Source organism: Carassius gibelio, chromosome A13 (assembly GCF_023724105.1).
Source record: "Carassius gibelio isolate Cgi1373 ecotype wild population from Czech Republic chromosome A13, carGib1.2-hapl.c, whole genome shotgun sequence".
Taxonomy (NCBI): Eukaryota; Metazoa; Chordata; class Actinopteri; order Cypriniformes; family Cyprinidae; genus Carassius; species Carassius gibelio.
The window spans coordinates 8,095,515-8,123,488 of record NC_068383.1 but is presented as its reverse complement, the minus strand read 5'-3'; the positions used below and the strand labels follow the sequence as shown (position 1 = coordinate 8,123,488).

General features: G+C 36.8%; 1 protein-coding gene across 2 annotated transcripts; it reads right to left on the bottom strand.

Annotated features, from left to right (window-relative positions):
- Nucleotides 1–285: 285 nt before the first annotated feature.
- LOC128026038 (uncharacterized protein KIAA1522 homolog) lies at nt 286–27,321 on the bottom strand. Of its 2 annotated transcripts, none has more exons than XM_052612749.1 (7): nt 27,045–27,321; nt 16,334–16,582; nt 5,323–5,460; nt 5,148–5,191; nt 4,775–4,916; nt 4,513–4,623; nt 286–4,387 (listed from the first exon to the last, which is right to left on the bottom strand). In XM_052612749.1, the coding sequence occupies exons 2-7, from the start codon at nt 16,572–16,574 to the stop codon at nt 1,263–1,265; spliced, it is 3,801 nt and encodes a 1,266-aa protein (XP_052468709.1). In that variant the 5' UTR covers nt 16,575–16,582; nt 27,045–27,321; the 3' UTR covers nt 286–1,262. The 2 variants fall into 2 exon arrangements, with proteins under 2 accessions (XP_052468709.1, XP_052468708.1); XM_052612748.1 differs by lacking the exon at nt 27,045–27,321 and adding an exon at nt 16,671–16,807.
- Nucleotides 27,322–27,974: the final 653 nt, after the last annotated feature.

Below are 27,974 nucleotides of genomic sequence, written 5' to 3'. Positions count from 1 at the left end.
TGGATAAAAAAAAAAAAAATCTAAAACAGTAAAAAAAACAAAAAAAAAAACAAACACAAAGGATCGGAAGTCACCATGAAGCTAATTTAGTAACTTTGTTTTATACTTTTTAATTTCATCATATGATGAAACACAATGAATAAACTTTTTTATATATTTGTAGTGAATCTGTTGACACAAATATGTAAATAAGACATTTCTCCTTAAGAGATTATAATCAGAGATTGCTGAAATCAAAGGAACAATAAAAAGGTAAGCTTTAGTGCATGAAAAAAAATTAATGTATCAAAAACATTCATTTTCTTTTATTTGTCCTGTCTGTAGACTATAATGTACATGAACTGTGTAAACAAATGGAACTTATGTGTTAAAATAAAAACAGCTAAACCAAAGGTACTGCTTACACAGAGATGAAGACCTTAGGCCTTTTGTTTATGCAGTTTCATGACTTCTGACCACCTTCTTGGCCCTACCTGCCTACTATGTTGAGAACACAGCTTCGGTTTCATTCATTGGCTCTATCCTTCTGTTTCATTTAGACTTGCTCAGATTCCTTCTCCACATTTCTACATATGGATACTTGGTGTGGGGAATGTCATTACCATTACCTTTAAGGAGTTAGTGTTTTAGTAAAAATAGGCTTAGTTACACTCTGCAATTGGAAAACATAATAGTCACAACCCCCACCCCAAAATCAGTGGTCTATTCTCCCATCTGTTCTCTGTCTTTTGTTCACCTTCTTTACATTCTTTACCCTAATTTCCTTTCGTACTGCTCCCATATTCAGGCATTCATTGATAACTGTAAAAATCAAGCATAGAGATTGATTGCTCAACTCTATTATAAACTTAAAACTTCTCTTTTGGTGCGTTCCTGCTATGTTGCCACAGTTATTACAGTGCTACCAGTAGGGAGGAGTTCACTAAACTAGAAGGTAGCATGGCTTCTGTTTAAGTTTGAGGACATATAAATAAAATAAGAATATTTATAATTTCCAAATACCAGTGACACGCATTCCCATGATGAATGAGAATCAGTTACACTAAACCAGTGTACAAAAAGTGCAATATGCCTATCTGTACATAAAGACTTTTTTGGTATATTTAAAAATTGCTTAAGCAGTTTGGGCCTAGGATCTAAAGCCGGGTTATCTACAAAATAAAGCAAAAACTCGAGGGTTATTAAATCATTTGTGCACGTTCATTCACTTCTTTTCTCAGAGTTCTCTGTACTTCCTGTCCGGCAGTTTGTACAGTTTCTGTTTACACATGCTCAGTCTTGGCTACGGATTCGGCCTCTGCAGAGTTCTGAACAACTCTCTCAACCTTAGTGTTGGGTTTCTTAGCAATAGGTGGAGGAACTTTGTTAGCCATCTTGTGTGAGTCAGTAGACTTGTCTAAATCAGAGACAGATGCTAACTCTGCCACCAGAGTTTTCCTTAGGTCACCCTGAACCTCTAAGGATGACGGTGTCTCTATTATGACCTTCTTTGGGCTTTTGGAGAAGACGAAGCTGGCTGTAGATGCAGGGGAGTTTGGTACAGTGGTGCCACTAGCCATGGCTGGGGGAGGAGAGCACAGACCAAAACGCTTGGCTTGATTGTCTTTTGAAGACATAGTGGCAGCCTTTAGACGAATGGCATCCTGGAGACGCATGGAGGGGTTAGCTGGCGAAGAGACTATGGGAGTTGGGGAAGAGACAATAGGCATTGCTGTTTGGGTCTTTGGCTGCTCCTCTTCTAGCTTTGGGTGCATTTCAATGGTGCTTAATTGCTTCTCTGAATTATGTGGGGTCTTGTTGGGTTCTTGTGCCTGGTGTTGAGACTTTTGATCATTGATTGATTGGTCCTTTGGTTCTGTTGTGCTTATCAGGGTTGCTGGGTCAGGCACTAAATGTTGAATTTGTTCCATGTTGGTTTGGGGTTTGAGTTCTATTTCAGCACAGGGTTGTTTAGCTGCTGGTTCAGTAGGAGCTGGATTGTTACTTGGTTCGGTAGGTGGACATGTAGCTGATGAAACATTTGGCATTTGAGAAATCTTGTTTGATTGAGTTTCTCGTTCAGGTGATCCTTGCTGAATACTTAATACAGTGGTTGCGTTTGTGTTGAGGGACGAAGCTTCAGTTTTTTGCTCTGTGTTGGAAAGAGCTTCCACATCAGGGGGCAATGATGTTATAATCAAAGACCTTCTGTTTGGCTTTGGAGGTGCCTCTTGATTGCCACTTGATTTAGGTTTGGGTTGTGATGTTTTATCAGTTTCTACAGCATGGCTCTGATTGGACTTAACTGACCTAAGACGAACCATCTGTAGGAGAGACTGGGTGACCACAGGACCAGAGGTCTCCTCTTTGGCAGGAGAGGGACTGCTTGTCCGTTTCTCTGGTTCTGTTGTCTCTAGTCTGTCCTCCATCTTTACATTACCAGGTGGAGGAGGAGGGGGAGGAACACTGACTTGTTGAGATTTTAAATCAGTGAGCAGTGGAAGAGGTGGAGGAACGTTGATTTGTTGAGAAGTTTCAGATGATGTTACTAACACTTTGTGTGTTGAAGGTTGGGATTCTTGTGGAGGGGATGGGATTTTCTGTGGTTCAGAAGGTGGTCTTGGTGGAGGTGGAACTTCCTGTGGTGGTGGCAGTGGAATATCTGGAGGTAATTGAGGCAATGTCAGTAGAAACTGTGGCGAAAATGGTGGGGGCGGTGGAGGAAAGTCGATATCATTTTGCACAACGACAGGAGTTGCCGAAGCCGTACCTGCTGGAGGCGCCGGAGGAGGAAACAGAGGAGGTGGTGGGATCCAAGTAGTTAAGTCCTTTATTGCTTTGGCAGCTAGTGTAGGAGTTGAAGGAACAAAGTCTGGAGGGGGTGGAGGAGGTATGGCTTGGCTGTTGTATGGTGTTGGTGGGCAATGTTCTGGGGGAGGTGATGGAGATGGGGCAACACAAGCAAGTGGTGCTATGGATTCAATTTTGCCTTTTATCTCTACTGCCTGCAATAGAGATGCTGCATTTACTCGGTCAGTGTTTGCCAAGGCTACATCTGGTTCATCTACTATTTTAAGACCTCTCTTTTTGGCCCAGCGTGCATAGTTAACAGGTCCGGGTCCACACAGCAGTTCAAAAGTTCGCTGGTTGTGAGCCCAGGTCTCAGGAGGAGGAGCTGGCGGAGCCAGTACCTTGGGATGGGAGGGAATCTCTAACAGAGATCGAAGAGCCATTACAGCTGGGGAGGAACTGTTACTATTAATTAGACTTTTTGACAGAAGGGTGTTCTTAAGTTCAGCAAGCTTACTGGTGCCATTTGTGTATGAATGTGGTGCATCAATGGAAGACACTTGAAGGTTATTGCTGTATATCTTTACTTCAGGTAACATTGTTTTCTTGTCTCTGCTGACTGGCTGTCTCTCCTCTGATGTGATAGTTGTGGGTCCACTGGAGGGAGGTATGTCTATTTTAGGGCTCAACTTGTGAATGGTGGTCTTCGTTTTAGATACAGAAATTACACCTGGGTATGGGGACTCATCGGGAGCGCTGACATCAGCAAAATAGGTATTACTCTCAGATGCCTTCCAGGCCTGTTTCCCATTGTGTAAAGAGTATGACCTGTTGGGAGGAGCTGGAGGTTTGTTTCCCCTTTTAATCACTGATAGGTTACGTGTGAAAGCAGCATCAGATCCTTTTTTTCTGCTATCCTCTTCCTCTGTAGAGCCCCCATTCATATTAGTAGTTTTAACATCATTGTTCAGCTTGACTGGTCTATATGTGTTCTCAACCTGACTCCCTCTGCTGGCCACACGGGGAGTGCTACTGCTGGAGATGGTAGAAGAATTGGATACTATTGTTTCTGACGATCCCGAGTGGCTCCACCCAGAGTAGTTTGAGCAGGCTGTGGAACGATGTGAAGAGACTCTGGAGGAAGCACGTGTGGATGCTGGGCTGGCTGACACCAGACTGCTCTTGCTGACGGTTCGGACACTGCTGCGACTTTGGCTCCGACTGATTTCCACAACATCCACAGATGGTGGAAGAACAGCATTTGGAATGATTTTAGACATGTATGTGGCCTGAGGTGAGATGGACATCACCGCACCAGTTTGGTTCTCTGTCCAAGGAACACCTAGAATGCCTGCTCCGGACTTTTCTGGATCTACAGAATGGTTCATGAGCCCTTGAAAGATGTCATCTTTGGGTTTAGTCAGTGTAAGGAGCTCTGCGTTGGTTTCCTTAACAGTGTACAGGTTCTGCACACCTTGTAGATGGTCTGGTACACTTTCTTGTTCACAGCTGAAAGACACACCATCCACAGTGGAAATTATGGTGGGTATGATCATGTCTCCATTGGACAGCTGACCATCAAGAGCACTGGTGGTGATCCATGCTGCCCTGTCCAAACCTTCAGATATAAAATATGCAAAAATAAAATATACATAAACATGTTTATATTTTTTACATTTTAGTGTGTTCTATTAAAAAACTCCAGACATTCTCTGCACTATAGAAGACCGTGGTAAAACATACCCAGTTCTCTCTGGATGTGTCGAGGAATTCCTACAACAGTTCTCACATGTCTCCTACGAGACTTTGTCTTCTCTGCAGTCTTATCTGGCTTCAAGGGTCTGAACGTTGAGGCTGGAGAAAGGAAACAGAAAACAATGTACCTCTGACAATGATTATGTGACATGAATGCTTAAATCACTTTATGGATGTATCTTTACTAGGTCAAGATGTTTTCATGAAAAAAATATGATACAATTATATCAATTTATGTATTAACTGTCACCTTGACGTTTGAGTCCTGAGCGTGTTGATCGTGAAGAAATGGATGAGCGCATGGAAACCGAATCAGCTGCTGTGCTCTCAGACTCAAAGCCTCTCAGTTCACTGAAGGCCATGCTGACTTCAGTCTGAGCTGTTACTGTTGACTAAAGAAAACAGCATGGTTAACCTTTCAAATTTATAATCATTTGTCTGCAATTTAAAAGTAGTCAGTGATACTGCAGTCATGGAGCTGCTTATGTGCACAATTTAAAAACCAGGCTGTCACTGGATGTCACTGTTTTGGTGGGAACAAAAATAATCACTCATAACAGGAACTGAAGACTGATTGATGCATGGAGTAACACTACAATCATATTACAATCAATAACACTTACGATCATACTTTGGTCATCAGGGTAATCAATCCCATTCCTATCATCTGTAAAATAAAACATCACTCTTAGCCAAATAAAATAAACTGCTGTATGTTGAAGAAATGCATGTGCTTGGATCAGAGCAAAAGAAAGTGTGCAATTTAAACAGATTGATTTGGAGTTTGACTTTTCTCACCCTCTTGCTGCTGCAATTTAAGGCCCTGCTGGGCCTCTGTGTGAAGGTCCAACACATATTTAGGCCGATTACCCTCCACAAACACATTTTCTTGGAACTCCTGAACAGAAGTAGCACCCACAACTTCCTCTTTAGGGCCTGTAGAGATAAATACAAATAACTGCATTTAAGCTTACAAACAAATTATATAGCAACTTATATCATCTGATCTAAGGAAGGTCAGTTTCAGTAACAACTATAGCTAATGCAAAATCAATTACCATGTTAAAATGTATAAAAGACCATGCTCAAATTAACCATGTGTCCTGATTCAACCAGCTGACTCACTCATTGTTTTCCAGTCATTTGGGTCTTCAGAAGCACTTTTTGAATGGTTTCATACTATTTCTATCCATTGCATCTCCTGATAGAAAGGCTATGTTTGTGATTTACTGTACTACCATAAACACACAATTATTTACCAGACAAAATACTGATAACATTTGCAGAACAAAAACAGTAAAAATGTTAAAAACAATACTTTTCACCAACTCATCATTCAGCCTTTAAATGTATACACAACTTTACATGATTGATAACGCAAATTGAAAATTACAAATTAAGAACATGTGCATAAGACAGCTACTGTAAAAAGTTTCTTAGTCAATTTAACCAAAATGTGACTTATAACAAAATCTGACAAAGACTTTCTTTTGTTTTAAAGATGGACAGAAGAGAACAGTCATTTTGACTTAGCAAGAACATAATTTCTGCATTACCAAAGGAGTTTAAAGTGATTACATCCTCCATTTGATGGCACACTCTTTAGTAAAAACTAATTTTAGAGTGAAAAGCTTCACTAACTAATGAACATTATTTAGAAAGCTTTAGTAAAGCTTACAGAGGGAATACAAAAGCTATATCAACAGTGTAACTGCAGAAAATAAAGGTAGTTATAGATTATGTACTGTTCTTAAGGTTCTAGGTTGTAGTAAACAGACTATTCACTTAATATGAATATAAAGATAAATCATGTGAATATGAAAATAAAATGCTTAAAGCTTGGAATAAAAGTACTTCTGTCATTTTGGACTACATTTAAGACACAATTACAGTGCACCACTAGATGGAGTAGGAGAACAAAGGAACTGTTAGGTCACAGGTGTGCTTAAAGGGGTTAGTTCACCCAAAAATGACAATTTGATGTTTATCCATTCTCTTCCAATATATGACTGACAGACTGCAACGATTTGAGTTCAAAATCTTTGTTTGTGTTCTACTGAAGAAACGAAGTCACCTACATCTTTGATGCCCAGGGGGTAAGCCGATAAACATCACATTTTCGTTTTTGGGTGAACTATAAATTGTTGCTCAACCTGGAGAACAAAAGACAAGTTTTCCTTGTCATAAACTCAGTAAAACAACAAACAGCAATTATTTATCCTTGCAGAGAGTTGAGTAACAGTTCCACATTTGACACACATTCTGACACTTCACACTTTCCTATTTATTATTGTACTTAAATTATTCATTTCTAGTTGATCTCTGGTCGGCGAGGACTGCAGCAGGAATGCTTAAATCCAACCTCAGCCCATCTCAATCTCAATGCACCTCCAAACCAGGCCAGACAGAAAGCCCTGCCCACTCATTTATCCCATGTGACTGACCTACCTCATTCATTAATCACAGCAAGAGAAGACAACCAGTAAGAGCTACAATGATATTTACAACTTTTTTCAGATGGGAATTAATTAATTCAAAACTACAAAGTTAAAGAACCAAATAAATGAAGAATGAACAAAACAAAAATGAAAGAGTATTAGAAAGAGGTTATAACTTATCGGACCATTGATATTTCTGAGCCTTGGTTGAGTACTTTGTTTGTCTCACTAGTGATATGTGCATTTCTAGACAGTCTTAGACACAGACAGCCAAACCACAGATAAAATGTCCCTAGCAATGGTTTTATACAATTAAAATAGTTGAACAACCACAGAGGTCATGTGCACAAAACTGTGTTGATTGCTAAAGGTTGTATAATCTGGACCATGACCTGATCATCTTTGAATGTATTCTCAGTAGTTCAGAGACTTTCTAAAAACTCTGATAACCTTCTGAGGAAGCCAGAGAAAGCAGCACAGAATGAGAAAGATTGGGCATGCCTGGACCTGCCGAGGGCAGATGTCAGAACAGCTGCAAGGAGTCTCAAACAGGATAAAACTCAACACACAGCTTTACCTTTATCATCAAACTAAACCTGATGTTTTATGGTGGTTGTGGCTTTCTTTTAAAAAGCAGAAACCCTTAAAAATAAAACAACAGAAAAACATCAGCTTATCTCAGGTTTTGAAAAAACAAAGCAAAAAACCTGACTTTATCACAAAGAGAGATTTTATCCTGGCGCCTGATGCTGCTGTCCTTCAGAGTAGATTGAATAAAGGTTATTAAACATTTAATCATTAAAGTTGATTCATAGGTGAAGAGACTGAGAAGCAAGAGAAAGAAAGAGGAACACAATGTGCTAAAATGAACGATAGAGATAAGCAATATAAACACAGTGTAGTTCTCATTACTGGCAGCCAGATCCACAGGCAATGTGTGTCCTGCCAGGAGCTCGGGACTGCCCTGCCCTGACGGTGTTGAATTTGGGCAGTAGGGGGCATCACATTGTAGCTGCTTTCATGTCATACAAAAAGACTGCTTTTGTTTTCAATTTATAAAGTCACCAGCTTTCTCACATCAATGTATATACATATTGTATATAAATATATATAATACATATTTTTAAATTTTAAATATAACATTATATACACTTATAATATATTAATATAGTAATTTAAAAGATCATGTATGTATGTGTATATATATATATATATATATATATATATATATATATATATATATATATATATATAAATCTTAAATTACTATATTAATATTCATATTTTTTATGTTTTATTATGTTAGCATTAATGCTTTATTATTTATTTAGCATGAAAATAATTATGTTGGAAGAAATCTTCAGCAATAGTATATAAACAAAATAGGTATCTATCGATAGGTATCGATTTTGGATGATTTTCAGCAAATGGTAAGGAAAGGCCTACCACACCTGTATCACATAACTGTAACGTAATATTTGCAGTAATATTTCATCAGTTAAACGCACCCAGAGGAGTTACAATCGCTGCATAAATCAATCAATAATAGAATGCATTCAGGACAATTCTGTTTGATTAAGATTATTGTAGAGTTCTTGAACATCATTTTGGTGGCAGGCTTTGCTCTGAAGAGTTCAGATTCGGAGCCGTCCACAAGCAAACCTCACTGAGGCCTAAACCCCTAAAAGCCTATGCAATTACCAGAATATTTTGTAAGCAACAGATGTAAAATCCCATGCAGAAGTGTTGCAGGTCTGTTAATTAGACTGGACAAGATTAAGCAGCGATTAGCTGATAGATGATTTCCATGGAGAAGACGCTCATGCTCAGATGCTCATGCCTGTGTAAGGAGTTGGGGACGGAGAAGGGTAAGCACATGTTTGTGCAACAGACTGAAACAAGTGGGATTACAGAATTTACATATCTTATTTAATTGTAAAGGGAGGAATTACAATCATCTGAGCCATGATCTGCCTGAACTACATTGGAGTTCCATTCATGCTAAGCCTTTGTTTTTTGTTTGTTGTTGTTTCAAACTTGTAGATATGCTGTTATTTGCAAATGCTTCTGCTTATGTTAGCTTTTAATATATGGTTTTATCCTGTTTAAAGCTTTAATACAGTACAGTAACTGCACAGGCACATGTTTAATGCTTCTCATTGCTGTGTGAAAATAAGTGTATAATTGTAACAGCTCTTTGCTGGAGCTTGTCTGATAAAGAGAGAGAGAAAAAGAGAGAGATGCAGATCAGGGGGATGTGAGGCAAAGTATTAAGAACCGCTGCTTTAGAACATTAATTTTGAAACTTGTGAATCCATTAAAATCATTAGAAAGCAGAATCGTGATTCATTTATGAATATATTTTTACGTGCACCCCTAGCTTTCTCTTCCTCTTCTCTAAAGCAGCGCAGTATGGCCTCAAAACCTTTGCTACCTTTTCCCAAGAGCAGGGTTTAACTGGGTTTGTGATGTCACAAACCCGGGAAGTAAATTGTTGTAGTCCCTACCAGCCATTTTTATAGGCATTAAACTGCCTGCATTTTAAAAGATGATATCTCTGTTTGCATTGAACTTTCAGCTTCGTAACTTTGCCGATACGGGTTATGCTCAAACAGCAACATTACACACTAAAGTAAAAAAAAATGGCAATGAACCACCCCTTTAAGAGAGTATCTGTGAGAACATTTACATTTTGAAGCTGTCGAGCAAGTGTCTGGTGCCAAACTAGAAACAAGTGCCTGTGCGACAGACTGAGAGATGATAAAAAAGGTGTCTGTGACAAACTAGTGACTGAAAGCTGAATTAATGCATCTGTTCATCAGAACGGACTAAACGTTTGTCTGTGTAACAGACCAGTGCATTTCTGTGCGACAGAACGAAAGCTGACAACGTGTTCTGTGCGACAGAACCAAAGTCTGATTTAGCGCATGTTATGTTCAATGAAACTGAAAGCTGATTTGACACGTGACAGAACTCAAGCTGTTTTAGCACATCTCTGTATGACAGGACTGATGCTGACTAAGCTCATATTTGTGCAACAGACTAAGGCAAGTGTGAGAAAGGATGAAAATATACATCTTATTCAATTACTGGAAGGAGTTTAAAATCAGCTGAGCGTGATTGATTGACTACATTTGAGTTCAATTCGTCACTCGAACTATATTTCTGGCTAACAAAATTAAATATTTTGATAAAACTTCCTCCTTCAGTTGGTATCAAAAACACAAAGCCGCAGCCATGCATTAAAGTCAACTGGTTGAGCTCTGTGTGCCCATGTATTCGATACTTTCATTTTTTGTAATTTTTTATTTATATTTATTTGTATTTGATAAACAAAACTTGGTTTTAATTGCTTGGTGAAAACTATAGTTTAATTCCCAGTGTTCATAACAGCTGTGGGTCACTTGCACCATGCAAATTATTAATCTAATTCTGAAATGTCTTTCTGAAAATTCTCTTTTGCCTTAAATCAGGTTCTAACATGTGCTTATACAATGAAAGCACACACAACTGAGGATAGGAAACTGCCAGTCTATGATGCAATTAATATAAAAAAAAAAAAAAAAAATTTTTTTTTTTTTTTAGATCAGTTTAAATTCAGACCGGGTGCAAAGGAAAAGGCAAGCTGAAACAGCTTTGAAATCACCACTTTACAACCCAATGCTTGAAGGGGCAACATGCGCATACCAGACTAAATATGGATGTTAGACATATTCAAAAAAATTATGACTTAAAAACATTTTTGGAAGAAAGAGCAATGGTAAAAGTCACTCTGAATCAGTCCAGTTCTGGCATAGAGCTGGGTTCTGTTCACAAGAACTGAAAAAGCTGAATGATGCTAAGCAGAAAACCAGTTTCCCAACTTTACACCCGTTCGTTGTATCTGAATCTTCAGGGCAAAGGTCAGGAAGGTATGGAATTCTGCACAAACGCCCACACGTAACAATAAACAAATGCACACATAAAATCTCTGTCTGTCTTCAGGTCTCAAATGTTCACAGGGACAGTGTTCAAAAAGGTGTTGAGGAATGACTGGCATTTCTCATGATGAGTTGAATAGAAAGGTCAGGATTGTGGGTAACCCTTGGCAAGCGCGTAACTTCCAGCAGGAGATGTCAAAAACATTGGAAATAGCTGTGTGTGTGTGTGTGTGTGTGTGTGTGTGTGTGTATGTGTGTCAATGGAACATTTCATGGGAAATGGGTTTAAGGTAACAGCTCTTTGTTCAGACTGAACTAGCAACTTCCCACAGGAAGTTTTGACATTGCAAGGTCTGGGATACAGGATACAAAACACAATATTACTGTATGTGTGTGTTCTCAGTAGCTGTGACCCTCTTATTAGTGGCGCTTCCTAAAGTAAGCATTACTATTCCAATCGCTCATATTTAGGGCATGAACAAGCCCTAAATAATAGGCTAAATGTTGCTGTAACGTGGGCTGGTTTTTGGTGCCCAAATCTTTTCAAAGCGTAAAATATCCTCAGAACCACTAAAATATGATGTGTAGTTTCTTTCTTTAGGCACTAAAATGTAAAGATTATGGAGTTGTTAACTTAAGGAGCTATTTCTAACTGATCTGAACATTAAAATGACTTCTACTGTAGTCTGGTTGATTTAGTCAAATTTAATATATAATATTTAAACTTAGTGTAGAACAGTAATTCATGAGTTTGTGGTCAGGAAGATAAAAAAAAACCCCTTTTAATAGAAATTAATACTTTTATTCAGCAAGGACAGATTTAATTGATAAAATAAGTAAATACAATGATGTTACAAAGGTTCTAAACGTTATTAGTTAAAATATTATAATTTGATATAAAATACAAATTTCTATGCTTAAAATTATGCTTTGACATCACAGGATTAAATTTGAATTCAAGTATAATAAAATATAAAACAGTTATTTAAAACTGTAATAGTATTTCACCATATTACGGTTTACATTTTTAAGCAAACAAATGCAGATTTTTTCCCAATACAAAAATAAAGTACAGATACCAAACGGTTAAAAAGTAGTCTATATTATAATAGTAATACAAATATTTATGGTGCACGTTTTGATTATTGTAAACCAATAATTATTTAGTTAGTGTGTCAAAAGCATAAATAAATGATAACGTAAAAAAAAAAAATCTAACTGGTCACAAGAAAACAAGGTGCAATTTACCCAGACAAACTAATCTAATCAATTCGCTTACTGAGACTGAACGTCATCTCCATATGGGAGCAGCATAGATAATCCTATCACGTTTCAAAACACACAGTAAGATTTTGTTTTTAACGTGACAATTCTTAAAATCAACACAGAGGATCATTCACAAGGACCCAGACTGATCACATCACACAGTCGAAACAGATGATAAAACACTACATAAACCGCATTTTAAAACATCATAGATGCTCTACAAAAGCAAAGCAAGCTCCAAAAGGTATGAATATTGTCCCTACTATTAGCCCAATTCTAAAGCAGTTCTGCATGTGTCCTTTACTGAGAAGACAATTCCATAATTCCCAAAAATAAACTCAGTAATGAATGAAAAGAATTTATAAATCTTAAAAAATAAAACACAGAAATAAGAGTTTTAGAGTATCATGCCTTAAGTTTAGCAATATTCCACATCAACAGAGGTGGGTAGAGTACCCAAAAACTTTACTCAAGTAAAAGTAAAAGTAATTCTAGAAATATTTACTCAAGTAAAAGTAAAAGTACTAGTCTTGAATAGTTACTTGAGTAAGAGTAAAAGAGTATCGGATAAAAAATCTACTCAAGTAGTTAGTTACTAGTTACTTTGGGTCATATATACGGAGCCTTTTTTTATATAGATATATAGACAAAAAATGTATGTAATGTATGTGTGTGTGTATAAATGTATATATTTCATCAGCCTTTAATCCAATTTATGTAATTTATTATAAAACCCTGTCTGTTTATTTAAGTAACAAATATAGGTGTCATAACATATTTTTAATACGACTGACTTTATTTTAAATGTGAATTTAACATTGAAAGTTAATGTGATATAAATATTGCTACTAATCTTTCATTGTTCAGAAAGAGAGCAAATAACATTTACATTATTAAACATAATTTTCACTGACAGTCTAGATTTCATTCACTCTCAGAAACTACCATTAAAATCACTGAAACTGTTAACACTGTGAAATCAATATCTTAATAATAGATTCGTACACACACCTGCACTTTGTTGTTTCTGACGAGAGAATTCGGCAGAAAGAGGTATTCAGTAAGTGAGCGAGTGAAGGAAGCACCGGCATTTCAGCGATGACTCATCGGAACACCTCTGATTGGCCATTTCATTCAAAAGCTCAACAGAACCGTGTGTGATTGGTTAATGCGCAGCGCTGTAAAAACGCGTCTGTCTCTGGCTCAGCGCCAGCAAGCGATCACAGATCTGAATTTAGCAGCTGATGATATGACTTGCTGAACGTACTCGCACTGGTGTGATTGTATTAAAATTAATAAAATCTTAATCGGCTATTCTTTGTCTTTTGGAAGCTGCATTCAACCTGTTATAAGCCACACACGTACAACAAACTATGTCACAGTGGTATCGTGTACTGTAATCGAATGTAGCCCAAGTTATTACCTGTTAAACAGTAGACAGCACACGCGTTCATCTAATAAGGATCTCCATCGCAAGCAAAGAATAGCCTTTGCAGATTAGCTTTCAATTCAGTGCAGTTCCATAGCCCCGTTTTCAACGCTGCTAATATTCTTAAACGTTACAACTCTGAGTGAACCGCTTCAGAGCTCAGCGCGTGCAGCATGGAACTGAACGACTCAATCAAACTGATTCATGAACCAATTCACTCGTTTGCCAATTGGTTTGATCAAGCCTTTGAACAGAGTTGACTCAAAAGAATGAATCATTCGCGAATGGGCATCGCTCATTGTCCAGAGAAAAGTAGACGGCGCGTTAGGAATAAACTGAAGCATTTATTGCATTAAGATAAAGTAACGAGAGGGGCGTCGCCCACAGTAACGAAGTAAAAGTACAGATTTTTCCCAAAAAATGTACTCAAGTAAGAGTATAAAGTACCCATCTTTAAATATACTCCGAAAAGTATTCGTTACCCCGAAAAATTACTCAAGTAAATGTAACGAAGTAAATGTAACTCGTTACTACCCACCTCTGCACATCAAACAGTACTGAAATCAACTGTGAGTCACATTCTCCAATGCGTAATACTAATTGTGTCATGATGGTCTGCACACTGCCTATTTAATTTCAGCATAATTTCAGCAGTGCACCCTCAGAACAATTACATAAAAGAAGTAACATTTTTGTGGTTATGCACCATATCGATCATTATTACATGGCTTTGTGGAATACTTGATTCTGATTGGTCAGTCACAACATTCCGAGGTATGTTATCCTTCGATAACAAGCAATAAAAACTAATAACACAGGATACTCCGGGTAACTGCAGTCAGCGCTGTACTCTTGCTAGGAACATTTTCATTTTGTGGAAGCTTTGCGTTTAGTTAGCTAATAAAATATTTAAACTCAATTCAGTATATTATGTGTACAGTTATTTAATTATGCCATCCTGGTATCGCAGACTTTAAGATTTTTTTATACATCTTAAATCAATATAGTTTAATCGCCTTAATTATTTGTGGTGAAATGTAATAAGTGGTTTGACTGCACCATTTCCCTGAAATATCCGTCCAGTTGGAACTTGCTGCTTGCTTGTAACTGCTGTCTCAACAGAAGCCTTGCGTTCAAATATTTCAACTTAAAGATCCTGATCACCCTGTCAGGGGTCATTCTGAGATAACAACCGGCTGGATGTACATTATCTTTTACTTAAGAAAGCTGCAATCTGTTCGGTCAGCCTGGCATGTGTGTGTGTGTGTGTGTGTGTGTGTGTGTGTGTGTGTGTGTGTGTGTGTGTGTGTGTGTGTGTGTGTGTGTGTGTGTGTGTGTGGATTCATGCTCCAGTAAATCGGTGGGGTATGGTCTCACTGCTATTACCTCCCATATGGAACCTTTGCATTCATCTTCTGCTTAGCACATAAAGCACACACAGACAAACAAAAATAAAACATAAACAAGGCATAATTCACATCCATTCAATAAACACTTAACACTCGTACACACAATGAGAGTACTTAAAATTTGGCCTCTGCTTAAGGTCACTTTATCTTTGTGGCATGTTGAAATTCCAGCCCGGAAAACTCATGCCTTTGCGATAAAGCAAATATTTTCTAGACTTCTTTTCGCTCACATATACCCAATAATATATAGGTATTTGAGAGACATATCTCAAGAAGGTTAAGGGTCATTTGATGTGTCAGCCTTCCCTTCTAGGGTCCAACAGACAATAAACAGAAATGAATAATTAGGAGTGAAATTATCAAAACCACTAGAAAAAATATATTCTTATAAAGATATTCTTTAAAAAAAAGATATGAAAGATATTATTATTATTAAAGCTGCTTAATGTTGCATTTAAAAACAAAATGCTGGAGAACAATGAACACCAGTTACCCAAACTAATGACTTCTTCTAGATTGTAAATGGATTACTCTACTGATTACAATGTCTGAACTGAAATGACTGAATGTCTGCACACATTACCCACTACTGAAATCATTTCTAAAACATATACCCTATGTTTACTAGTTGGGGTAATACAAAGACAGATAACAAAATGTTAAATATCATATACATTTTAAACACTATTTAAATAAAAAAAAAACTAACTGAATCTCCCACTTTCAGTTCGGCAGTTAAGTTAGATTTTATCAAACAAAATGGTTGAGAGATATTTTCCACCTGGGCATAACTAACATTTTACTGCAATGTTCTTATTTACAAATGTCAAAAAATAAAAGTAATAAGTATTTTCATAAACCTCTCGTTCTAACCACTACTGTGCATATCGATTAACGCTAGCTAACCCAAACAGTAGAGCATGGCGCTAGCAGAGCCAAGGTTACAGGTTTGATTCCCAGGGAATGCATGAACTGATCAAATGTATATAGTTAGAATGCAATACAAGTCACTCTAGATAAAAGAGTCTGTCAAATACATTAATTTAAACATACACTTATAGATTTGTGCTGATGCTGTTGCTTGCTTCCTACATTCATTTCAAACACACACCGGGCACAACCTTTCCTTAGCCAAGCTGCACTTCCCCTTTCTTTCTTTAATTTCCCTGAGACTCATACGCTTACAGAACCAGTTTATGTTATAACTGATGTGAAACTAGTTAACATAAAAACAAGTCTTTCAAGCAAGAAAAAAAAAAAGAGAGAGAAACAGGCCCACCAGCAAACAAAAACCATTGCATCATTGTAGAACGATGGACATCTGAAGTACGTTATCAAAAGTATTACCTGTTGTAAGTGTAGATTTTGGTAGTTCTACAGGTGATCCAGCGATGAGCAAGTCTCCATGAATCTCTGTACCACGTTGGCGGGTTTTCCTACGCTGGCTCTTCAACCACTTGAAGGCACGGCTGAAGGATCCTGCCTTTCTCCTGCCCCGTTTGCCCCTGCCGCCCTGCCACTCCTCATTGAACACCTGCAGCATATCTGGGGGAATCAGATCCCCTACAGACTCACGGCCAGATGACATTGCGCAGCCTGCCACAAAAACAGAAATAATTCACATGAGTCATTGTTTTGTAAAGCTTGTTTTTGTCAAGGCTGTAAATTCCCTGGAATTGCTCACTAGTATTCATGCCCTTCAAAACAAATCAACGGTCATCTGTAGACATCTCCTCATACAAAAGGCAGATAATTATTTCATTCAGAATCATGAAACACTCAAATGCTGCAACTATATTGGAAAAGCTATGTGGCAATGCTGGAAATTCAACTTTAGACCTCAGTAATGCAGAATGCAGTTCTGAGAAACTGACCTTTCGCCGGGAGTTTGATTGACAGGCTATCTGACCAAACATATTGCAAAATCTACCATTTTGACTGACAAACAAACCAGACAGGAGAGTAGATTAACACTGGGGGACAAAATGGTGTGCACTGAAATCATTTGTGATTAAAATAAGAAACCTCATGATGTTTATTTAGGTTTATTTCTTGCTATTAATAGGAAAGAGGAAGAGATAAAATGGTTCACGTGCCGCTCGATCTGTCATGAGACATTAAAGAGCCACAAAACAGTATTTATTGTTTGAATTTCTTTAAAAGAATTGTCAAAATTAGAAAGCAAAGACTGTTTCATACCAAAAGTAACCTGCTCTGTCTTGTCTGTCGACGCATGGTAAGTTTCCTCTTTGCTCTGCGATGTAACTAAGGGGGGGTGGGTCTTTGCAAAGGGTCAATTACCTGATCACTATTTTTCAATTGAATCCAACTATACATTTTTATTTTGCAAGAAAATAACCGATTGTTTTGCTAGATAAGAACTTCATTCCTCGGCTGGTATCGTGTAGAGCACTTTGAAGCTGCATGGACACTTTGATTTGGACCTTCAGACTGCTGGCCACCATTAAAGTCCATTATACAGAGAAAAATCCAGGAACGTTTTCCTCAAAAACCTTCATTTCTTTGCAACTGAAGACAGACATGGACATCTTGGATGACTGGGTTAAGTAAACTACCAGGAAATTTTAATTCTGGAAGTGAACTAAACCTTTAAAGAGTCAGACAATATAACTGCAGCACACTATTACATTTATAGATAAGATTCTTAGTGTGAAAGGGCTAATTAGTATAAAAAGGACATACTATTATTTAAAAAATGTCTTACTTAGGAAACCAAATACTGCTACTTGTGTCCCATATGACATCCTGCTTTAAAAAGGAAATGATCCTTGTCCTAAAGAGGTCTCAAACACAGAACAGAAGTGCAATTGTTACTGACATGGGTGGTCCGCATTGATCAGGGTATGACCCTAATAATGTACACCGTACACCCAAAATTGCACTGGAGTCTCATTCCAGACCCTCTAGTCATGGACTGCACCCTTACACACACAGATAGTAATACACACCCTCACACAGCACACACATTCATGATGTGTAAAACATTTAAGGCATTATATAATCTTGAATATACACACAGCAGATGTATTTATCAAGGGAAGTCATTTTACTCAATTAATGGAAATACACAAACATTCACAAAAAGCAGAACGTCACATGAATGCACAAGGCATAAAATAAACAGCAACTTAAAAATGTATGCTGTTTAACATAAACCGAGCTCCTTAAAAAAAAGCAGGATGCTAAAAAGAGAGAGGGATGATGGAGAAATGGAAAAGAAGAAAATGTACAGCGACACACTAACACAAGGGTATAAATCTGGAAACTGGAGTGGATTTCACGTGTGAGAGTGAGACTGAGAGCAAGACTTTCTCACGTGGCTGCAGAGCTCTGTTTATCAGGTCAACGGACCAATCAGAGTGCAGCATTCTGACTCACTCGGTCACCATGGAAATGTCCAAAAACAAACAGAGCAGAACCAGCATGCAGCGGTGCCATAGACTTTATCCACTCTTCATTGTAATTATATCAGTTTGATCCAGGATCAGCTTTATAAACACTGACTCACATGTTCTTTGCAAGCTGCAAATGATTCATTTACATTCAGTTACGTCACATTAGTTATTATAATATACATGTTAGGAACTTATTCGCATGACATCACAGGTCTGTTTTGTTTGGATGTTCTTCCTGTGGTCTAATCCTCACATACACACTTGCAGACAATTACTGTACACACTCCTATACTAAAACTTTCACAGATCTGAGAAAAATGCACTGCTATCCCAACAGATGTGTCTGTTTGTCATTTGATTCAACAGTTTTTAGGGTGGATTCAATTGTGGTACTCAGAAACAAAAAGTTTTTGTAGTATTTTCCAGCTAAAGTCAGTTCACTGATTTTTCGGGGATGTCATTATCCAGTTCCACTCTCTTCCAAAACTGTCTCTGCAATCAGTCAAGCATCCCCAACTAAGCCAAAGGTAACAATGGCAAGGAACCAAAACTCCATCAATGACTGAAATGGAGAAATCCTTGGGAGAAACCAGGCTCAGTTGGGGGGCCAGTTTTCCCCTGGTCAGAGAAAACCAGCACGATGTGGTTCAATTCAAAAATCAAAACTAAAAATTAGAAGATAAGTTCTTTCTGTTTGTTTATCACACTGGAAATGGAACGTTGTGTGCACTGCATCCTGGGATACAGAATTGCACTAGTATTTTAGCAGTGCTTTATCATCATACTGCTGCAGTGTATACTGTGCACAGATGGTATACTAAATATGTCAAAATGTAAGATGCAATGTGATCAGACAGTTTTGCTTTCATTTCAAGTGTGATGATGAACCAGTAGTAATATCAGATTTAAAATCTTTTTCTTTACTCCGTAGTAGCTACATTTACAAGATAAACCTGATCTCCGAACAACAATTTAACATGCAGCATATGTCATGTGACAACAATATATCGTACTAATGTTTGAAACATATGGAATTACACCTATGGTTTCACTCAGTCTTTTGCATACTGTAAATGCACATTTTTGAATATTAAAAAAAATAAAATAAATAAAAAGTCTCTTATGCTCACCAAGGCATTTATTTGACCAAAAATACAGTTAAAAATAGCAATTTTGTGAAAAATTATTACAATTTAAACAAACATTGTCTGTTTTAATATATTTCAAAATATGATTTATTCCTTTGATGCCAAAGTAAAACTTTTTAGCATTATTAGTCCAGTGTTCGGTGTCACATGATCCTCCAGAAATCATTCTAATATGCTCATATGGTGATCATTATTCTTTTTATCATTGATGAAAACAGTTGTGCTGCTTAATATTTTTGTGGAATTTTTATTCAGTGTTCTTTGATTAACATTTAAAAAAAACACCATTTATAATATTTGATGCATTCTTGCTAAATAAATAAATATATATATATATATATATATATATTAAATCTTATTGACTCCAAACCTAGACTAGCAGCTACACTCTCTAACTCAGTGTGAGGTGTGTGTGCAAGAGATCTTGTGCAAGACACCTGGCTTATCATCTCTGCTGTAGTGTGTGCAGGTGTGCAAAGCAGGAGAGGGTGTGTGTTCATGTGGGTTACAGGAAAAGGAGGTAAATCTGGAAGATAAAATACCTGAGGTGTATTAACCAGGAAAGCTGTGGTCACATGAACAGACACATGCAGAATTTAACCATGCTTGCCTTATATAGAGTTTGATTCTACTATTTTCATGGCACGATGTTCACCAGGTGGATGGTACAGACTGGCTTTCTCTCTCTCCTGCTCTCTCTCTCTCTCACACACACACACACACACACACACACACACAGTGCACAGGGGTTTTCCAGTCAAAGAAATGAGACATTCACTCATGAGATACGCATCTTGAGATGGTTACACATAAGACATTATGTGCACAACTATATGCAGCATCACAACTGTGTTAGACAGGAGCAGTTCTGTCTCTAAAACGCAGAATGTTGTAAAAGCATTTAGGAAATGCCTTTCTTTCTAAGCCCCAAACCTAAGGAAATTCAGGGTTAAGGAACTTAATTCCTCCCTATAGGTGCTGAGGGTCATTGCAGTGCTTCTGGTAAACGAAGAAGGAAAGTGCTGATAGCCGTCATGCTAACTGCACATTATATCCCGATGGGAGTGTCTTTTTTCCCTCACAGCTACCATTACAGTGCATTAACACACAACAACACAGACTGACACAAAACACATGAATCTGAGAAGACTGCCCGAGGTATGTTTTTATATCAGATATCCATGTGACATGAAAGAAATCCAGCGGATTTCATCGTCTTGTGACGATGAAATAACAATCACTATTTCATTTCCAAACTTCAGAGATGTGTACTGACATTCGTATCACATTTCAGTCTGATTTCATCTGCACAAAACACTGACGTTTAGATGTGATCTGTGCTTTTGTTCAGTGTTGTGTGTGTGTGTGCACGTGTGTTCTAGGGATTTGCAGCAGCTTGTTGAGAGCAGGAGTAACATTCCTAAACAACTGCTAATTGTATAATTCCTGTGGGTTCCTCCTCCAGTTCCACCTCTCCTTCCATCATTGTCTTTTTTCTCTCATCCCGTTTTTTCCTCGATGCTTCTTTGATGAGATTACTAATGTATGGGTCTTAATAGAGCTGCTACAGGCATAAAAATTTAATTAATGTTTTATGCCTACATTTGATACAAAAATGTAAATACACAATAGAATTTCTGAGAGAAAAAAAAGATTCTATTTTAAGAAAAATTTGAATAAATTAAGTTGTTTTTATGCATTTAAATAATTAGACATACTAAAACAGGATTAGGTAACAATAAAACATATGAAGAAAAAATTAAACATTTCATAGGACCCTAAACATGTACATTTTGTTAAACTTGTAATAAATTGTTGTGAAAATGTATAAGTGTTATGATTTTTATTAATTAGACATGCTTTTGGATTAATACAATTAAATTTAAGCATTAAAAAAGGAGTTGAGAAAAATTAAAACAGAAATAAAAAATGGAATCCAGAAAGATAAAAATGGAAAAAAACTGAATTGTGAAAAAAATAAAATGGATTCCATAGAGCCCTACTTAATGTGTCATCTTCATAAAATCAAGAACTCTCTCATGGTATCATCTTCTAACAATTCAGAACTGTTTCACTATATTACAGATGCATCTCGATAAGTTGTGGAAGAAAAGTTCGTTTATTTCAGTCACTCAAATTGTGAAATTCGTGTATTTAATTAATTCAATGTATACAGACTGAAGTAGTTTAAGTCTATGGTTCTTTTTATTGTGATGATTTTGGCTCACATTTAACAAAAACCAACCAATTCAACAAATTAGAATATGGTGACATGCCAATCAGCTAATCAACTCAAAACACCTGCAAAGGTTTTCTGAGCCTTCAAAATGATCTTTAAGTTTGGTTCAATAGGCTACGCAATCACGGGGAAGACTGCTGATCTGACAGTTGTCCAGAAGACAATCACTGACACTCTTCACAAACAGGGTAAGCCACGAACATTAACTACAAAAGAAGCTGGCTGTTCACAGAGTGCTGTATCCAAGCATGTTGACAGAAAGTTTAGTGGAAGGAAAACGTGTGTAAGAACGTGTGTTTTTTCGGTCATTATGAAATGCCTGGAGGAAAGTCTGTCATCATAGCATTTCTTTATAATTACTGTCTTACATGACTGCGTTCTCAAACAGCAGGCATCCACGTCTAAAAGCAATGACCACATTTATTGTGTTACGTCGGTGCTCTTTGAAGTGCAAGTAATTTATTAAACATGAAATTATTATATTTAGTGACTACTACTAGTTTTCTTAGAGATATTTAGTGCCAGTTTATCAGAAAATTATGATTTTACTCTATTTGACTCATTGGATAGAAATGGTGCTTTATTGGCAAATGTTTTATGCAATGTTCTTGTTTTGTGCATAAGTCAAATTAGCATTTTTGGATGGAAGCATAATGACCGTATCATCTTCATAAAACCAAGAAATGTCTCAATGTATCATCTTCTTACAATCCAGAACCGACTTGCATTATCTTAAAAGAAATCAGAACTGTTTCACTGTATTATCTTTATAAATCAAGAACCGTCTCGCCGTGTCATGTTGATTGCTGATGTAATCCAAATAAGTTTCACTTTCATTATGTTTTACTAAACTATTCACATACACTAATTAGGAGTGTCTCGCACTCAATTAGTCCCGCAGGTATCAGGGCTGATGAAATAATGATTAAGCGTCAGATTAGCCTGTTTCATCAAGAGTTTCAGATCAAAACTTCTCAAACTCTGTACATATATAATCTTCCACAAACACACACATCAAAGTTATAAAATCTTGATGTAATCAGTTGCAGGGTGGCAATACACTGGCTCAAGTTCTGTGGTCCCAGCAGAAGGTTTACTAAGGGTTACTTTACAATCCATGATGTCCCTGCGCAAAATCAGACAATTGTCAGTCACTTTACCTCACATCAGCCAAAGAAAACCAGTTTTAATTCCCTCTGAATAAAGCAACATTTGCAAGCATGGGAAAATGATCATCAACACTGCCTTAAAAGAGACTGCTCTCTCTCTCTCTATTTTGAATTAAAGGTGCAATTACAGTAAGTGATTTCAAGTTTTGCTGACAGACAGAGTTTCTTATTCAAGCACTGACTTTTTCTTGACAGGTACAATTTCTCAGGACACTTGTTTTAGTGAAATACCTTTAAGAATTCAACTGGGACAGTATGGCATTAGTAATATCAAGTTGGGTTTGTATTTGCTTAGAGCGGTTTTCTGTCCTGTGGTGGCATATTTCCAACTGAAACAGGACTGAAATCCCTTAAAAAAAAATAAAAAAAATAAAGAGCCACTACAGGATTTAGTTAAAGGGATAGTTCACACAAAAATGAAAATGTTATGTTTATTTTTATACCCTCAAGGCATCCAAGATGTAGGTGACTTTGTTTCTTCAGTAGAACACAAACAAAGATTTTGAACTCAAACCGTTGCAGTCTATCAATCTTATAATGTAAATGGATGGGAATCACGGCTAAAACATACAATAAAAAGAAAACCCACACACAAAACCAAATTAAACCTGTTCAATATTCGTCCTCTCTGCCATTCATGAAAATCTCTCACTGCTCTTGCCTTAATCACTTTTAGTAACTAGAGTAAGAAGAAAATAAATAAATAAATAAATAATGTTAATGATTATGTGTATGTATATATATATTTGTGTGTGTGGATATATAGATAGATGGCTATAACTTACACAGTGAAGACTAATTCATTTACACAGTGTATTTCTTATTTATTGTAGTTTTTGTCCTATTGCTTGTAATTAGTTTCTTGTTCTTATTTCATCACTGACTGTTTATGTATCTCCAGAGATATTGATATTGGTGACAAGGATTCTTAATTTAATCTTAATTTAATACAAAAAAACCTTATTAAAAGAAAAAATAACTAGATCAAGATATATACTGCTATGATATAAAATTTCTCATATCATGATATAATGATATAATGTTTTTAGGGGTGGGTGTTATGACAAAAAATCTTATGAGGTCTTTAATGGGAATGCCAAGCTAACATTAATATTCTTGACATGTTGACAACACTCAGATTACCACTGGCACACATTTCCTAAACGACTCGTCTTCATGACAACAGGCTCTGACCTCACCACGTGTTCAAATATGTGCATCTGATACACATCAAAACAGTGTGAGTAATAGATTCAGATCATGCAAAAGCAAATCAGCCATGAAAAAACAGTCCATAACTTTATTTCCTACAGTTAGGCAGTGGAGAACACTCACACACATACACACACACCTCCTGCTTCTGCACACACTTGCGCAACTGATCTGGAATCTCTACAGAAACAAGCCCCAGCATGGCAGCCGCACAGCGACACACCCAACATCAACAATGCCTACAATCACCTTTCTTTCTCTCTCACTCTCCCTCAAGTCACCATGATCAACAACATACTAGCTAAGACCAGAAGTCTCTGTCTCGCTCCACCTCCTCCAAACCCCTGCAGGTCTCTTATCTTTTTCAGGTTAATGATCAAACCTACTCAAGGTGAAGCGTTTTTGAGATACACGTGTAAAGGGAACTCACAAACTGCAGAAATATGCATGACCAGAACTGTTACAGTCTATAGGTGAACGATGGATAAGAATGTCTGAGATAATACAAAAATTAAAAAAACAAAGCTGAAACAAAGAAGTGTGAAGTATATGTACTGTAGGAACATTTTAATTCATGTTCATTAGTGTATTTTTTGCAAATGTTCTATAAAAATCATTATTTAAAAATAAAAAATGTAATGTGGTGTAACCCACAAGTTAAAAGTAATAAAATATCTTTCTTACAACGTGAACATACTTGAGTGTCAATTATTATTTTGTTTTAAAAGGTTTCAATGTAAAATCAAAACCAACAAAAATGATATCAGTAAGTTTCCATAGGGTTACTTGATTTGACCTTAGCTAACGCTTTGCCTTATATATATATATATATATATATATATATATATATATATATATATATATATATATATATATATATAGTTTGTTTTGTTTTCTGACCAAAAGCTAAAGGGTTAGCTAAGGTCAAATATGATCATGGAGCTCATATATATCATAACAAACTACTTATGCCAAAAATTTTCAAGAATGTCAACATTTTAATCCAATCTTTTAATGAGACCCCCCCCCCCCACCTTTTTTTGCAATCTCCAAATTGTATATATATATATATATATATATATATATATATATATATAGTGCTTTGCAAATGTATTCATACCCCTTCATTTTGTTCACATTTTGTTTTGTCTAGGTCTAACTGCTGATAATGCATATCAGAGCAAAAAAACAAGCACTGAGGTCAAAAGAACTGCCTATAGAGGTCAGAAACAGGTTTGTGTCAAGCCACAGATCTGTGACACAAATGTGGCTTCATTGAAGGGGCACAGCATGTAGTCTCTGTTACCCTTACTGGAAAAAGTTTGAAACAACCAGGGGTGCATTTCCCAAAACCATAGTTGCTAACTAAGTCAGCAACTCTGTTGGTTGCAATGCAATTTCCCATTGCCAACCAACTAAGTTGCTAACAGGTTAGCAATTATGGTTTTGGGAAACGCACCCCAGGTCTGTTCCTAGAACTGGCCTCCTGGCCAAACTGAGCAACTGATGGAGAAGGGATTTGTTTAGTGTGGTGACCAAGAACCTGAGAGTCACTCTAGTTGAGCTCCATGATCATATGTGGAGATAGAAGAAATCTACAGAAGGACAAACATCACTCCAACACTCCACCGATCCAGTCTTTATGGTGGTGTTGCCAAATTCAATCCTCTCCTCAGTTAAGACACATGAAAACACAATTGGAATTTACAAAAAAGCACCAAAAAAGGACCTTCAGACTCTGAGAAATAAGATTATCTGGTCTGATGAACCTCAGTTCTAAGCATCATGTTTAAAGGAAACCAGCTCTGCTCATCACCTGCAGAGAACCATCCCAAAAGTAAAGTGAGCTGATAGCAGCCTCAAGCTTTGGGCTGTTTTTCAGTGGCAGGGACTGAAGGACTCATCAGAGTAAAAGGAACGCTCAGTGCAGCAAAATATAGAGATAGCCTTGATGAAAACCCAGTCTAGAGCATTCAGAAACTCAGACTGGGCAGAAGGTTGACCTTCCAGCAGGACAGTGACCCTAAGCACACAGCAAGAGTGGCTTATAGACAACTCTGTGAATGTCCTTGAGTGGCCCAGCCACAGCCTGAGCTTGAATCCATTCAAATATTTCTGGAGAAACCTGAAAATGTGCCCCCATCCAACCTGGCAGAGCTTGAGAGGCGAAAAGATGAGGAGGATGGCAGATAATTACCAAATGCTGATGAGCAAAGCTTGTTGCATCAAACATTAAAAAAAAAAACTTGAGACTGTAAAACTGCTTCATATTTAGTTAATGCAATGGACCTATTTCAGTTTTTTATTTTTAATAAATTTATGAAGTTGTGACTATTCTGTTTTTGCTTTGTCATTATAGTGTATGGAGTGTAGACTGAAAAAAAGTCATTTAAAGTATTTTATATTAAGGCAGCAACATAATAGAATGTGAAAAAAATATATTATTATAATTTTTATTGGAAGAATGTTTATAAAAAAAAAAAAATAATAATAATAATTGTAATTTTAGACAAGTCCCACAGACATATTAGAATTACATAAAATTCTGAATGTATATTGTTTTGTGAATTGAAATATATATATATATAAATTAGATATTAAGAAATACTACGCTGACTTTAAGAATTAGAAATATATGGGGTTAGTAAATGAAAACTAGCAAAGAAGTGAAAGAGAGACCAAGACACACATACTACTGAAAGTAAAACCAAAATATAAGGGCGCCCACATTTTAATGATTAAACAAACGCTGGAACTAACTAAGAGTATGGAGTATAGTTTTTAGACATTTTAATTCTAACTTTAGTTCTGACTTTGCATTATAATAATTACACAAGTTTAATGTCACGTTGGCAGACTTGGGAGGGCTTTTACCTGTAACTTCGGGATCCCTCAGTTTCTTTGCTCGGTGCTATAAAATCCTTTACATCGGACGGTCCATGTTAATCTGGTCTGGAAAGTTGAGCTGAGGCATATCCACAGTATTCGGGGTTTTTTTTTTTTTAGGAAACTCTTGTTCCTTAGAGAGCAGCCAGTCTTGAACAGTCCTTGCAGACTGTGCTCGCCTCTGGCATGAGATACTCTTCTCTGCTTACTCTTCAAGAGGCTCCAGGTGAGAATTAAAAGGGAGTTTCTAAACGCTCTCAGGTCCTTGACCGCTCATTGGCGCCATTCCGCGGTCATATAATAAACACACACACACTTCCTGTAGACGTGATTACGTAACACACTGATTAAAGGGCGTGATTGATTTCATTGTATAATGTATAGATGTATTGCAATGGAGATGCTTAGTCATACAGGACTCAGTTTTATGAATTAAATAAAATGTAAATTCAATTAAAATCATTAAAGAATCATTAGAAAGTTTTTTAATTAATAAAAAATATATTTTAACAGCATTAAAATACATTATAGCTACACATAAGATAGACTCAAAATACTGTATATAGAATTAAATATCTATTATATTTATATATGTAGTGTCTTATACACAGGTCTAATTTTCAATTACAATCTCTTGTTTTTAAGTGTCTGAGTATGTAGTAAATACAGATCTAGTGCAGGATCTCATTGTAGTTTTATCAATATCAGGCAGTCAGACATTGGTACCACAACATCATGCATCAAAGAACATGTCGTCATTCCCACCACAGTCACGTCCATGATTATGGACTTGCATGTATAAACACAATCCAAACATGATGAACATTGTGATCTTGTGGAAACCGCTGTGAGTCAAGTTTCCTGGCGTGTGAAATGTGCTGCTTTTTTTCTTTTTCTTTTTTGAGAACGTAAGGGTTG